The 13,492-nt window shown below is 44.5% G+C and overlaps 1 protein-coding gene across 1 annotated transcript; it reads right to left on the bottom strand.

The window, feature by feature from the left end:
- Positions 1-7,375: 7,375 nt before the first annotated feature.
- LOC306748935 (uncharacterized protein) lies at positions 7,376-8,224 on the bottom strand (the record flags this gene model as incomplete). The annotated part of the gene is made up of 1 exon (XM_079232167.1): positions 7,376-8,224. The coding sequence occupies one exon, from the start codon at positions 8,222-8,224 to the stop codon at positions 7,376-7,378; it is 849 nt and encodes a 282-aa protein (XP_079088293.1).
- Between the last annotated feature and the right edge of the window lie 5,268 nt (positions 8,225-13,492).

The following is a 13,492-nucleotide window of genomic DNA, read 5'->3' as shown; positions in this document are numbered from 1 at the left end:
CTTTGGGTGGCTTATTCACTCTAGTTTTCGGAACATATGTAGCTTCCTGGCAGTGCACTTTGAGAAAGCATCAAAGCACCAGAGAGAACGAACTCTGTCGTACTTCAAACTAACCGTATGAGAGTTGCATCGGGACGACGAGCCCCAGCTCGCACGCTGAGGCCTCCTCGGCCTGGATTCTAAAAGTATTGATCCTGATAGAGCGGCGCGAAAAGAATAGACACAATCGATGTGAGAGAGAAAAACACCCTTGTAGTGTTTGATTCCGAATGATTGCACTCAATCGATTCATTCCAAATGAAGCCGCTCGAGGCCTTTTGTCTGAGAAAACCTTCCGCAGAGTCAGTCGGCATCCAGAGGGGGGGACGTCAAAGCCCCCCTGGAGAGCGAGATCCAGTGTTATAAAGAACTACTTAAATGGGATTAGAACCCCTTTTTATGTTCTCGCACAGGCGGCATCCATACAGATGTGAAACACCCCCAATTAATTGCGGCATAAATCAGAGACAAGGTGAGTGAAACTGCCCTGCTGCGAGATTAACATCCCCCCCCGCCCCCTCGCAAAGTGCTGAAATATCTATTCAGTGGAATCACAGAAGGGCTACAGCTTGTAAACCCTCCACGTCCTCTTGATGCATCTGTAGTTGAAGGACCCGTGTTTTTATTTCATCTTCAAACGATGAAATAAAGAACAACACTTGAAACACTAACAGCTCACTTCTTCTTCCCATTTCTGATTCATAGTTTGATCAACGGTACCTTAACCGGTTTGTGATGACACATTCCTGCACATAGCCCACATAGCTACGTCAGCAGTGTACCCCTGGAGGGTCCATATGGACACTTTATGCTGCAGAGACTTCTCATGATTATGATGCTCTCAGAATCTATATCGCATGTTCGCATGTGGAGAGTGAAGTCGGCCTTTCTAAAATCACCTCGTGGTGTGAAAGGTCCCTCTGGATTAGTTGTCCCCTCAGTTGTCACGGTGATAAATGCAGTTTTCATCAAGATGCCGCATAAATAAGTCAGCTGAGCTGTCTCTGTGACAACGGGAGCGACCTTTACTCTCATCCTCAGATGCTGGAAAAAGTCAAGTGAAAGTCAGTAAATGTGAAATCTAATTATTCCAAATAATATTACAACTGTGTATCCGGTGGAAAAAAACAACAACAATAACTGCATTTCATATTGTGTCTGTTATACCAAACTGAGCATACAAAGTTGGACAGTTTGACTGGAGTTTATGCTCCTCGGCTCTGATTGGTTGTTTTGGGTTGTGGAATCTTGCAAATCCCAGCAGAAGCACTAGCAGGAGGCAGAGGGACCAGAATATGTCACAGATTATCCACGTGTCAGTGACAGTTTGACCAAATATGACAAAAAGCTTAATAAAGTTATACCAAATGTAGCTTTAATAAAGCAAGCGCTCTAGTTATGAAGCGTGCACTGACCCGTCACGCTTAGAATAACGCTGTGTGTCAGGAGGATGCATCACTGCTATATGTCATGTACTGTGGTGGAGCAGAAGGAAACATTCTGCTGTTTCATGATTTAAAAAAAAAAACTCCATCACCATAAAAAAGTTTTGTGAAGCTTCTGCTTTATTTCATTAAATTAAGAAACCCCATGGCTGACTGGCAGACACATGTGGCGAAAGATCCAGCCTCAAATTACATCAAATGAGCCAGACACTGTTCCCAGGGCTTGCTGGCGGCTTCATTTCCCTTTTTAAAATTGTGTTTTTTTGTTAAAAAGACAAGATCAGGCTGATATTCCCCCTCACAACCACACACAACCAAGTCAATAAGATACAAGAAAGCTCGTCACAGAACCATAGAAAGGAGGGATAAGTAGGTGAGCACGTTTCTCCTCTCAAGAGTCCTGACCAAGGTCTAGTATGCATAAAAAAATGCTGAAAGATGAAACCCCGCTACAAGTAGTCTATTCAGCAATCCGCACACTCCGGCTGCATGTTTGATGCAAACAGGAGACAAGCGGTGACACCACCTGACACTCTCCTCGGGGTGCAGTTTAAAAAAAAAGCAGCCTCTTCATATCTTTACAGCGGCGTATAATAGAGGGAATGTGTCACCCCCCCACACACACACACACACACACTGACTGCCACAGCTGCCATTAGTGTGGCAAATGAAAAGAAGAGAGCATCTTTAACTCCCTTACACTGAGCCACCGTGGCAATTCTCCGTAGCAACAGGCTGACCCCGTTTCTATGGTTATGGTGTCGCTTCTGCATTTCTTCCAGGAACATGATGACAAAATAAAAAAGCCACATGAGTACGTGGGTGCAGCTCAACCTACAGCAGGTTCACTTCATCCCCGCAAACAAAGGGAAGGAAGATAGTGAGTGTTTGTGAGGAGGATTCCTGCTCCTATGAGCACACTTCATGTCTCCTCTCTGTGATCCGCTGACTTAAGGTGATGTAGCGAGCGCCACAAAGACGAGTCATCTTTTTTAAGCTGGAAGCGATCAGGGAACACCTCCAGGTGGATTACTTCTTTTCCTCCCCAACAAAAGAGTGTCAGGTTAAGATGCAGCCTGCAGGTGTATCTGCCTCAACGACTTTCAGCTCTGAAAACCTCCTGAAAGACAGCTTGAAAAGGGGGTGGTGTCAGTTTGTGCTGGTTTCTTTCTTTTTGAGAGGGGGGGGGGGGTTACTGACAAATGATGTGGACTGTGATTTGATTTCCAGCTCGTTTCCTGTGCCGCCTCAGCCCAAGAAGAGTCCAGTGACTGCCTGGCGTTGCCATGCAACAATCGGGAGTAACGAGGATCCTCATTGAGTAAGTCATTAACTTAAGGCAGCGGTTCAACAGAGGCCTGGTCCGCTGTGATTCACGGACCCGGCAGCACGGAGTCCGCCATCGAGAATCCCGGAGCGGTGCGAGTTCCCCGTCACTCAGCGGGATGAGCGGCTATGACAGCTGATAATGAGCCAGACGGCGATGTGAAAAAAAGAAGAAAGGCTTTTCTGCTTCCTGGTCCCCAGTGTCCACAACCACACCCAAGCTCCTGACCCCGAGTGACCCCTTCAGCAATCCAATTCCATTTCCTGCTGCCAGCTGCCCTGAATGATTACTCTGACTAACTCCATTCATGGAGGGGGGGGGGGGGGGGGGGGGGGGGGGGGCTATGAGTGTGTGTGTATGTGTATATAAGTGTATGTGTGTGTGTGTATATATGTATATGGGTGTGTGTGTGTATATATGCATATGTGTGTGTGTGTGTGTGTGTGTGTGTGTGTGTATATGTATATGTGTGTGTGTGTGTGTGTATATATGTATATGTGTGTGTGTGTGTGTGTGTGTGTGTGTGTATATATATGTATTATGGGTGTGTGTGTGTGTGTGTGTGTGTGTATATATGTATATGTGTGTGTGTGTGTGTGTGTGTGTGTGTGTGTGTGTGTGTGTGTGTGTGTGTGTGTGCGTGTGCGTGTGCGTGTATGTGTCAGTCAGCAGAGGATTTGTGAGTTTTTTTAAATTTTGCTGTTCGGTGCTTTGGCAGTTTGTGTGAGTGTGTGAGTATATGTGCGTGCGTGTGAGTGTGTGAGTATATGTGCGTGTGTGTGAGTGTGTGAGTATATGTGCGTGCGTGTGAGTGTGTGAGTATATGTGCGTGTGTTTTTTCATTACAAGTATCCCCTGGCAAAACCAACACAGACACCAATTAAAGCTGCTGCAGCGTCCCACTCCCTTTACATCACTAATACCGTGTGGTGGAAGGAACGAGCCGCTCCACACCTTTTTCCTTCAATAGTAATAATAATAATAATAATACATTTGATTTGTTCCTCAATCAGCTTCAAACCACTGGGGCCTCACATGAACACATCCCACTCAGACCCAGACTGTAGGTCTGTATTTGTGCTTTGAATTTAACAATCAATGCAAGAGAGAATCTGATGACAGCTGTCGGATTGTTGTTGCGTCAACATGGAAACTTCCCTGAGCAGACCACACCACACACTACAGTCCCCAGGTTTACTAAGTGGAGAGTTACACAACCCATTTAGTGGAAGCAAGTCTCCCCACACAGTTCTGACGTCACTGTGAATAAACAGCAAACCCCAAACCAGAAAGGTGCAGCAGTGGAGAGCCGATCCAGGGGAGGAAGGGAACATGGTTGGACTAATCTGATTGATCCAAATGCTGTTTAATATGAATGTAAACTGAGAAGATTTGTTTGTGCGCTGATATGAATAACCCTTTCAGAACGGATTTGCTGGTAAATTTAATATGCCTTTTTCTTCTGCTCCTCAAACTGCTCTTCTTTGAAGTTGTCAGCCATAGTTCAGTAACTTCCTGCTCACACTGTTTCCTGGCAACAGAATCGTCTTTACTCACCGAGACATTTTATTTTTTTCCTTTCGAAGGAGCAACTGATTTGATCAACCACTAGTTTGAAATTGTGGGAATAATGGGAACGGATTTATAAATAGGTGGTGCGACAAAGGTTAGCAATTTATTTTTTTAAAGGAACAGTGTGTAACTTTTTAGGAGGACCTGAAAATACATATAATATTATTAAGTATGTTTTCATTCATCATCTGAAAAGAAGAGTTGTTGTGTTTTTGTTACCTGTTTATATACGGGGCATTTATCCTCTTCAGGAAGCAGGCAGCCGTGTTTCTACAGTAGCCCAGAACGGACAAACTAAACACTTAGTTGGTTGCAATATGCAACCTTACCACTAGATGGCGCCAGACCCTTCACATGTCTACACCTTAAAGTTATAAACTACTGTTATTAGTTAGGAGGGTTTTTTTTATATTTTGTTGCTTATTGAGTCACCAATATGAAATAATTTTGATTTGAAGTTTTTTAGGTTAAGTTTAGAAGTTCTTCTTGACAAAAACAATCCCAGCACAATAAAGTAAGATTAAATAACTAAACTAAATGCAGTTGAGATTGATTTAGTTTTCAGTTGCTTTTTGTGGAGAAAATATACCTTGAAGCTGCTCCATGTTGTTTAAAAAGTCATTATTTTATTTCCAGGGCCATTGTGTTGGCTCTAATTCCCACAAACAGAGACACAGTGATGTCAAAATTAGACATTTCCAGATTGGTTACAGACAAACCTCCAATTTTCTAACTCCTCGGCAGTAAATGTCAAGTGTTCTGTTGTCAATTGCGTAACACTTTCTCTTCAAGGCGGAATAATTTTTTATTAAATTGAGATTTATAAACTTAGTTTAGGAAAAAGAACCACGCCTCGACATATCTCATTTCCTCTGCACAAGTCTTTAAGCACAACCGACCCAGTGACTTCCTCTTGGAATCAGCTTCAACCCTTTCTCTTCCTATATTTCTTCCTCCCTCTTTCTCTCAATCCTCTCTCACTTGATTACAGGAGCCACGGGGGACTTCTGTAAGAGATAACCCACTCACGAGTCTCCGCTCCCTCAGTTCCCACCAGCGACGTCAGCTGTCCATCACGGCTCCTCCGTCCATCATTCCATGACCTTCTTTACCGTCCTCGTTCCCTTACCCTCCATCCCTTCATCCCTTACCCACATCCCACCTGTACAAATTTGTGGTTGTCACTTCTCTAGCTATCTAATCCCACCTACTGAATGCAACAGGTTGCCAACCTGGTGGATGTAAGACATCGCCGACCGAAGTGGATGAGTCAAGCCGAGGAGAAGTGGGTGATTCTCGACACTTGGGACTGGAAACAACACCAGGAGCGGACCCAAGCGAAAGTAAACTGTTACTCCATGACATTTAAACAAGGACAGGTTTGCATTCACAATCAGCTGAATATTTCATCGTCAGGTCGGCTGATTGCGCTTATTTAATTACATTGATTAGGCGGGAGAGAGAGCGAAGGTCGCGTGGAGGATAATGTGATCCTGCCGGCCGTATAAACACTTCCAATTACAGCGGCTGCACCATTCTCAGCATCTTCTGTCAGAGGCGGCAATCCATTACTTCCTATACTCTTACCTCCTACTTCCTTTCCTGTCGATGCAACGCTCACTGCAGTATATTGCAGCTGGAACGCTTTGGGCTTTCAGTTACGCGAGCTTGATTGAGGCAGTTGTTTAAAAATGTTAAAATGCTCCGGGATTCTTTTTTTCTCCCTCTCACTGATTCACAGGCCTCCCATGAGCAATTAAGTACAACACCAATTACCAGGAGAGCTTTCGCCCCCAGGGGTTTGTTGACTCTCTCTCCGTCTCTCTCTCACTGTGTATGATTTTTGAACATCTGCAGTCAGAACCCCCCCGGGTGCATCCGGCGTGAGCCGAGCTTCCCCGACATCGGTGCTCAACCACAAAATCTAATTACACCTCCTGTGGTATCACCATTTGCATTTCAACGAGCAAACACAAGCATCGCTCTTCAGCACGCGGTCACAATCACATTACACAGAGTCTCTTTGGAGCTCAACGCGGAATATTCATGCAATTGTTGTTGTTGTTGTTGGTTTTTTCTTCTTCTGTAAAACCACATCTGCACTGTTTCTGACGTGGTGGGAAATGAAGGCGGAAGCAGACACACACACACACACACAGGCAGCATCATTAGAAGCATGTGACGCAGCAGTAAAGCAAACGGCGGGTCAGAGGTCATCGTAAGGCGAACCACCATCCGGTAACGTGTCTATGTATTTCAAGGGGAGCACGTTTCATGTTTGTCTTTCAGAATGGATGAATTGTACAGCTGTGTGGGCGCAAGTGATACGATACTGACATGCACTAAAACAGTTGGTGGCTGTAATTGTTCCTCTTGTCCATGCTGGCTGTGAAGGAGGTTATTCCAATGTTAGTGAGCCACGGTCCTCGTTCTGTATCTCCCAAATGTAGAGTCCTTTTTTGTTGTTGCACAAAACCCTCCTTGTGACAGTGTTTGTATGAAGACTGGGCGATTAGGACTGAGGCCACACACACGTGAGCCCGTCTGTTTTGTTGTTGTTGGCATCTTCACATTTATTATGGATCTGCTTCCTGGACTACAGCTGGATTGTATTCCTTTGTCTCATCGGTACCTGAGGCAACACGCTTTGTGTTGTTTCATGACAGGGATGCTTCTGGTCTGAGCCGATACTGTAAATGAAAGTTTAAAAATGCATTCGTATTCAAAAAGAGGACTGTGCTGTTTGACCCATGCAGGCACACTAGGACTGGATCTGTTCAAGGCCAGAAGGAACAATTACAGCAAAACAGAAAGTCTGTCAGTGTACATATGTGAGTATTGTATAGACAAGTCCATATATCATCTAAAAACCGACTGTTAGAAAAAAGAAAAAAAAGGCATTAAACCCCACCACATCCCCGATTACAAGACAGCACTAGGAGGATTTCCGAGACACTTCTCGGAGTCTTTTCCGCTTGTCCTGTCCATAAATTCAGCTGAGCACTTCTAAATCCTCATCAGCCGCTGACAAATGAGAGCAGGATCCCCGAGTCGGGCTGGAGCCTGCTCTCAAATTGATCGACCCGTACAACTTCGCTGCGTGTTTGGAATAAGCGAAAGCCTTCCTCCTCATCATCTCCCCTTTCCACATGGAGATCATGAGCAGGGTGGAGAGCAGCACGCCCCCGAGGGTGAGCAGGCACAGTCCCGCTATGACGCACCGGTCCAGATGGGCCCCCACCGCGGCTTTCTCCCGCTCCAGCTGCTCCATCTCCCGGGCGGACACGCTGTCCGGGTCCGCCCGGACGTCCCTGGGGACCGCGTAGGATATGGCGACCAAAGAGATGCCAGTCACCAGACATGTCACGGCGATGATGAAGCCGTAATCCACGGACTTCCCCGAGGCGTCGTCGGAGAGGTCGTCGTCGGACAGCAAGTAAAGTTCCGGGATGTCCCCTTCCTCCTCCTCCTCCTCCTCGTCCTCCTCCTCCTCCTCCCCCTCGCACAGTTCACTTGATGAGCTCTGACTCAGTCTGCATGTTTGTGGACATGCCCCTATCAGCTGGACATCATCATTATCATCATCTTCATCAGCCCCTTGGTGTTTGCAGGTGAAAGATGTTTCCGTTTCCTCCTCCGGCCGCGCGGCTCTCCGGGTCTCTGTCCGTGGTGCTGAAGCCTCTCCTCCGCCGGGGTGCAGCGACCTCCCGCCGCCGGTCTGGCGGACACTTTGCTGATTCGCAACCGGGGAGGTGTCCGTCGGATCGGGTTGATCAAAGTAAAACAGTTCGAGGTCAGCCATCTGAGCATGGGGCTGGGTTTCCCGTTTTGCCAAGCCCATGCGTCCGTCTCTGTCGCTAAAGCACGCAACAACAGAAAAGAAAAGGAGAGAGAAGATAAGATGTTTAAAGTACCTGAAATGACTTGAATTATTACCGCACGCCTTGTCCCTGCATCCACTTTATATCTGCGCTTTAAGTATTTGCGCGAGAGAAACCTGCACGCATCTTTCTCCTGGGTGCAGCGCGAGTGTTTCAAAGTACAGCGAAGCAAGTCTTAAATTAATTCCCGTGACAATATACATCTAACACTTTGCCTTTCTTGCGGGCTCTCGCATCGCGGCTCCAGAACACTTAGCGACGCGCTAATGAATCTAATTCCACCTAATGTGTTTCAATAAGCGGTTATTAAGCAACAACAACAACAACAACAACAACACACACACAAAAAATAATCAAATGCGGTTTGCTGAGTACCTCTCTCTCGGTCTGTGGCTGCTCGCATCCCCGGCTGCTTCTGCTCCCTGGTCAATTAGAGGGGAAGGTTTGGCAGACCCCTCCCACGGACCGGGCTCCGGCAGACCGCCTCGTAAAGCCCATTATGAGTCAACTTCCCCGGCGCGCACCAACCAGACGACAGGCTGCCTCTCGTGTGGCAAATGAATGAGAAGAGATCTTCCCCGTTACTGTACCCACCTCCTGGCAAGACGGTGCAAATGGGTTATGAGCAGTAACTAACTGCTTATTTAATAGTTAATAAATGCTTTGGAATCAATCAGCTAATAAGAGTGGCATTTTGGGTTGAAATCCTTCTCTCCGGGGAGTAATTTCATGCTTTTCTCACTTTCAAATAAACTGACTGCGGTTAAATGCAAATAAACAATAAATTCTGCAGCTACGGATCACGAGTGTGTCACTTTCCAATGAACCTCCAGCAAAAATCAATCTGCAATTAACCCATGAGACTAACGATCTACAGCCACCTCAGGGCTTTGAGCTAAATTGTGTTTGTTTGTGTGTTTAATTCAGTCAATCACTACAATACAATATTCTATATAATATATAAAACAGAAAGACTGAAAAGGTATAGGTAGAAGCAAAAAATGATTATATATTGCTATCCTAAATTATTAGGATCAATTAAATCAGACAATTAATTCGTGATAAAAAAACATAAAATAAATATATACATATATATTTTAATTTTTTATATATATATATACACACACACACATACATCTATATACATACATTTCATTCACACTTGTAACCCTCAAAAATTGTTTTATAAATAATCATTTTGAAAAAGGCTAACATACTCACAAGCACAATGTTTACTATAATCCCATCTGAATTTAACGAGCTAGCATGCACACATTTGCTGATTAGCACTGAGCATAAAGGACAAATAGCTGCACGGCAGCGTCATTCGCTTTTGCAGGGGTTTTGTCATAAATCAAAGTGCCGGATGATGGCGGTATGAAAAGGAAAGGAATCAGCAAAGTTATTCCAATTCATCCTGAGGGGGACATGAATGTCTGTCGCACATTCTGTGACAATCCATCTTATGGCTGTCGAGACAGTTCACACAAAACCACAAAGGTCAACCATATGGTGTAGCTATAGAGGAAAAGTCAGAGGATCAGAAAAGCCATTATGATTCATCCTCTGTGGACTATGAATGTCTGTTGTAAGTATCATAGAAATCCATCCAATAAGTGTTATGTGTTAAACGGTAGGACCAAAGTGGTGAGCCGATTGGCTGGCATCCAGCTAGCTAATGATAGCTAATGAGTCTCAGGGCATTTATAATATATTGTCTCATCTGCAGTTGAAATGTAAATAAATAGTAAATAAATACATGAAATAGTAAATAAATACATCTTCTCCAGAAAGTCAGAGGTCAAAGGTCCATATAGGGGACTACCTAATAAATGATGAGCTAAATCAAGTGTCCTGACGGAGGAGAAACACACTAGTCAGAAATATTTTTCACAATCTACCAGAAGTTGTTCTTAATAAGTGTAGATGTGTGATTTATGAAGCATCGGTCAATAATGCATTCACCACTAATGAAGTCATTTGTTATTCACCCTTCAGGGATTTGAAAAGTGCTACCAAAATGTCTGTTTGAGTAACTGTTGTTCCTCATGACAGAGCAGGAAGTGGCTTATATTTCCAAGATAGCAGTGATCGGATTTAAGTGTTATTGATTGCTGAAGAGAAAGGGTCCTTTGAGGCATGCCCTGTTTTTAGTGAGGTCAAAGGTCAGCAAGAGCCCTGCAGCTGAGGCAACAAGTCTCAACCAGAGCTTTAGGATTTAAGAAAAAAGGAAGTCATGGCTCCCCTCAATGGTCCCAAACCCGACTATTTTGTCAAGTCACTTGGATTGAGATGGTTTGATCTAAGGTGTAAATGCAGTCTTAAATTCTACTAAGAACATAGACTGTATATAAGAAGTGAGCGTAGTCGCTGTGACACCACCCAATGGTTTGTGGACTGCTGGTTTTTGAAGCCTGGAGTTTGGCATTTTGGCCGTGGCCAATTATTTGTTTTTGCAACCAAAAGTGCCTGGGAAGGGTGCAGCTATTTTTAGGGGACCAAAATGTAACAATACATTTTTTAATGAACCAAAAAAGACACTGTGAAAGGGTTAACGTTCTAAGACAAAAACTCCCAGACCAGACACTGCTGTTGTAGAGACCTCTCAATCACAGTAAGCCCCGCCCGAAAGCCTACTGTTAATGCGTGCTAATTATTGGATGCCTGGTGTAGTCTCCGGAAGAACTCAGTTCAACAACTTCTCACGTTCTCTAAATTTATTTACTAAATGATCACAAGCAAAGTAATAGGCGCTGCAATTGCAAAAGCAGTGAGTGGTACAGCAACACGCAGGTTGGGCACAGAACCACTGCCCACCAACGGAAGTGGGGCCTTTCATACACAGGTTATCGTCACAGGTTCGCCTCGCCTCGTCCTGACATCTGATTGGCTCTATCCTGTCAAGAGGAGGAGAATCCCCAGTCTCACAAGACTGGACCGTGCAACGACCAGTCTGCTTCTCTAATGTCAACATACTGATAAACAGGTGTGAGTGTTGAAGTGCGCAGGCGTGTGACTGACTTCCCTGGAGAACTGGACCTTTCATAGACACAACCACCTCCAGCTGCATAGCTGTGTTACACTGACCTCGTTAACCTGAACTTCAATAGACATGAAGAGTAATGGAGAATATCTGCAGAATATAAGGATTTATATTATCAATACTCCTCTTTATGGTCTATTTGATACCATAATGTACTAAATGAACATCATGCTGGATTGAAGAAGACTTGAAACTAGAGATTGAGACATAAACTCATGTATACAATGTTTACTGAGGGAATAAATCTAGAGAGGAGAAGAGTCATTTTTTCATAGACTTCTATACAACCAGAGGAGTCGCCCCCTGGTGGACATTAGAGAGAATGTAGGTTTAAGTGATTTTTGCACCTGTGTGAGATACTAAATATGCTTATTCAAAGCTACCACTCTCATGCCTCTACAGTAATTATATTCCCTGGATATGAAACTCCTGACCCGCCCTACTCAACCTCTGATTGGCTAGTACTCGTTGCCTTCATTGGATGGGTTGGTTAGGTTTAGGCACGAGTACTGAGATTGGTTTAGGTTATCGTTAGAATATCAGGGTAAACCAAATAGATGTAGAGTAGGGCGGATCATGCCTTCGCCATCCTGCAAAAACAGAAATTGCCTTTGGTAAATATGAAGCTACAGTCAACAGCTGGTTAGCTTAGTGGAGCACAAACACTGGCAACAGGGGGAACAGCTTGCCTCTGTCGAGTTAACATGTTTTATCTCACTTGTGTAATCGGCACAAAAACGATAGGCGGATTCTGTTACCGTCGGAGTAGCTGTTTCCTTTGTTTTTCCTTTTGCTCCCTATCCAGGGATTTCTTTTCAGTCTTTATGCTAAGCTAAGATAGCTTCTGGCTCCAGTTTCCAATGAACCAACAGAAACAAGGGTGGTATAGGTCTTCTCATCTAAATCTCAGCCAGAAAGTGAATACAAGTAAATACCAAAATGTAGCTGTTCCTTTAAATATAGAGGGCGTAAAATACAAGAGTCACTCCGCTACCAGTTTGCTAACAGCACCCCCACCCAATTTCCCACAAAGAAAACAACTACAGATGACATAATCTCAGTGTCGTCATGATTTGATAGCTGTGTGTTGTCAACAGCAGAGTAAGACAAGATCCTGTTGTCGAAGAACAGCCTCATTAATCACTGGAGTCGCCTTTCTTCATGGGAACACATTCAACATCCTCATGGGTATACGCATTCAAACAATATCATTGCGACAACGAAAATAATCTGAGTCCAGAAAAAGGGATTCTCTTCCTTTGAAAACAAGCGTTTGCTTTCCAGACTGGCCCATTTCCAGAGGAGCCGGAAGAAAACTCTACTTTGATATTCAATCAAAACCATGTCAAATCCATACAGTCAGCGCTGAGTGAGAAGCTCATAAATCCAAACTGGCAGCTTTTCAGAAAATAACAAACCCAGCAGCTTACCCCGACAACGTCATCACGTATTTAAAAGTTTAACAGAGGGGTATCAACATCAAAGACTATCATGTTCTGACCCACAAGAGGAGAATTTCATTCCCCAACTGAATTTGAAAGATTGAAATGAGAGAAAAAATTGGCGTCCCAAGGTTTTTAAATGACAGCCACATTCTGCAGGAACCGGCAGATTCCACTTCCTGAGACCCTTATAGAAATCCTCCAGCTTTTACCGTCTCTGCAGAGCACTGGAGCATATGTAGGCTATAGGTAGCCAAAGGTTATGATTACGGAGCGCTTCAATGCTCCACCGTTCAAGGTCGTTTCCTCTGTTTACTAAGATCAACCGCCCCGGTGCTCGTGGGCTCGCCGGCACACAACCCAACGCTCTGCTCGTCGTACGTTTCAGCCGTCAGGACCTTTTATTTTCTGAGGGAGAGGAGTGTGAAGGCGATACGCTTCAGGGTGGCTTTAACATTTCCTACCGGGAGAGAGGAAGTTTAAAAGCAACACATTTCACAGCTGTGCAGCACAGCGTGTAGACGTTCAGCCTGCAGAGGGTCCAGTAGAGACGGGAAGCTGGAGGAGCCTGTGTGGGCACTTTAAAACAAATACATGTCTTACGTAGAATCTGGCATCTTTCTATTGGTGACCGACTACATGGTTTGATTCATCTGGAACCATTTTTTTAAAAAGGGAAACAAAATGACTGAAATCTGAAACCATCTTAACTAAGTTTGCGAAACTCCAACAGACCGCACAGT

The sequence above is a fragment of the Taurulus bubalis genome (genome assembly GCF_910589615.1).
Source record: "Taurulus bubalis genome assembly, chromosome: 16".
Taxonomy (NCBI): domain Eukaryota; kingdom Metazoa; phylum Chordata; class Actinopteri; order Perciformes; family Cottidae; genus Taurulus; species Taurulus bubalis.
Note: the sequence above shows the minus strand (reverse complement) of the source record. Positions and strands in the feature narration are given on the sequence as shown.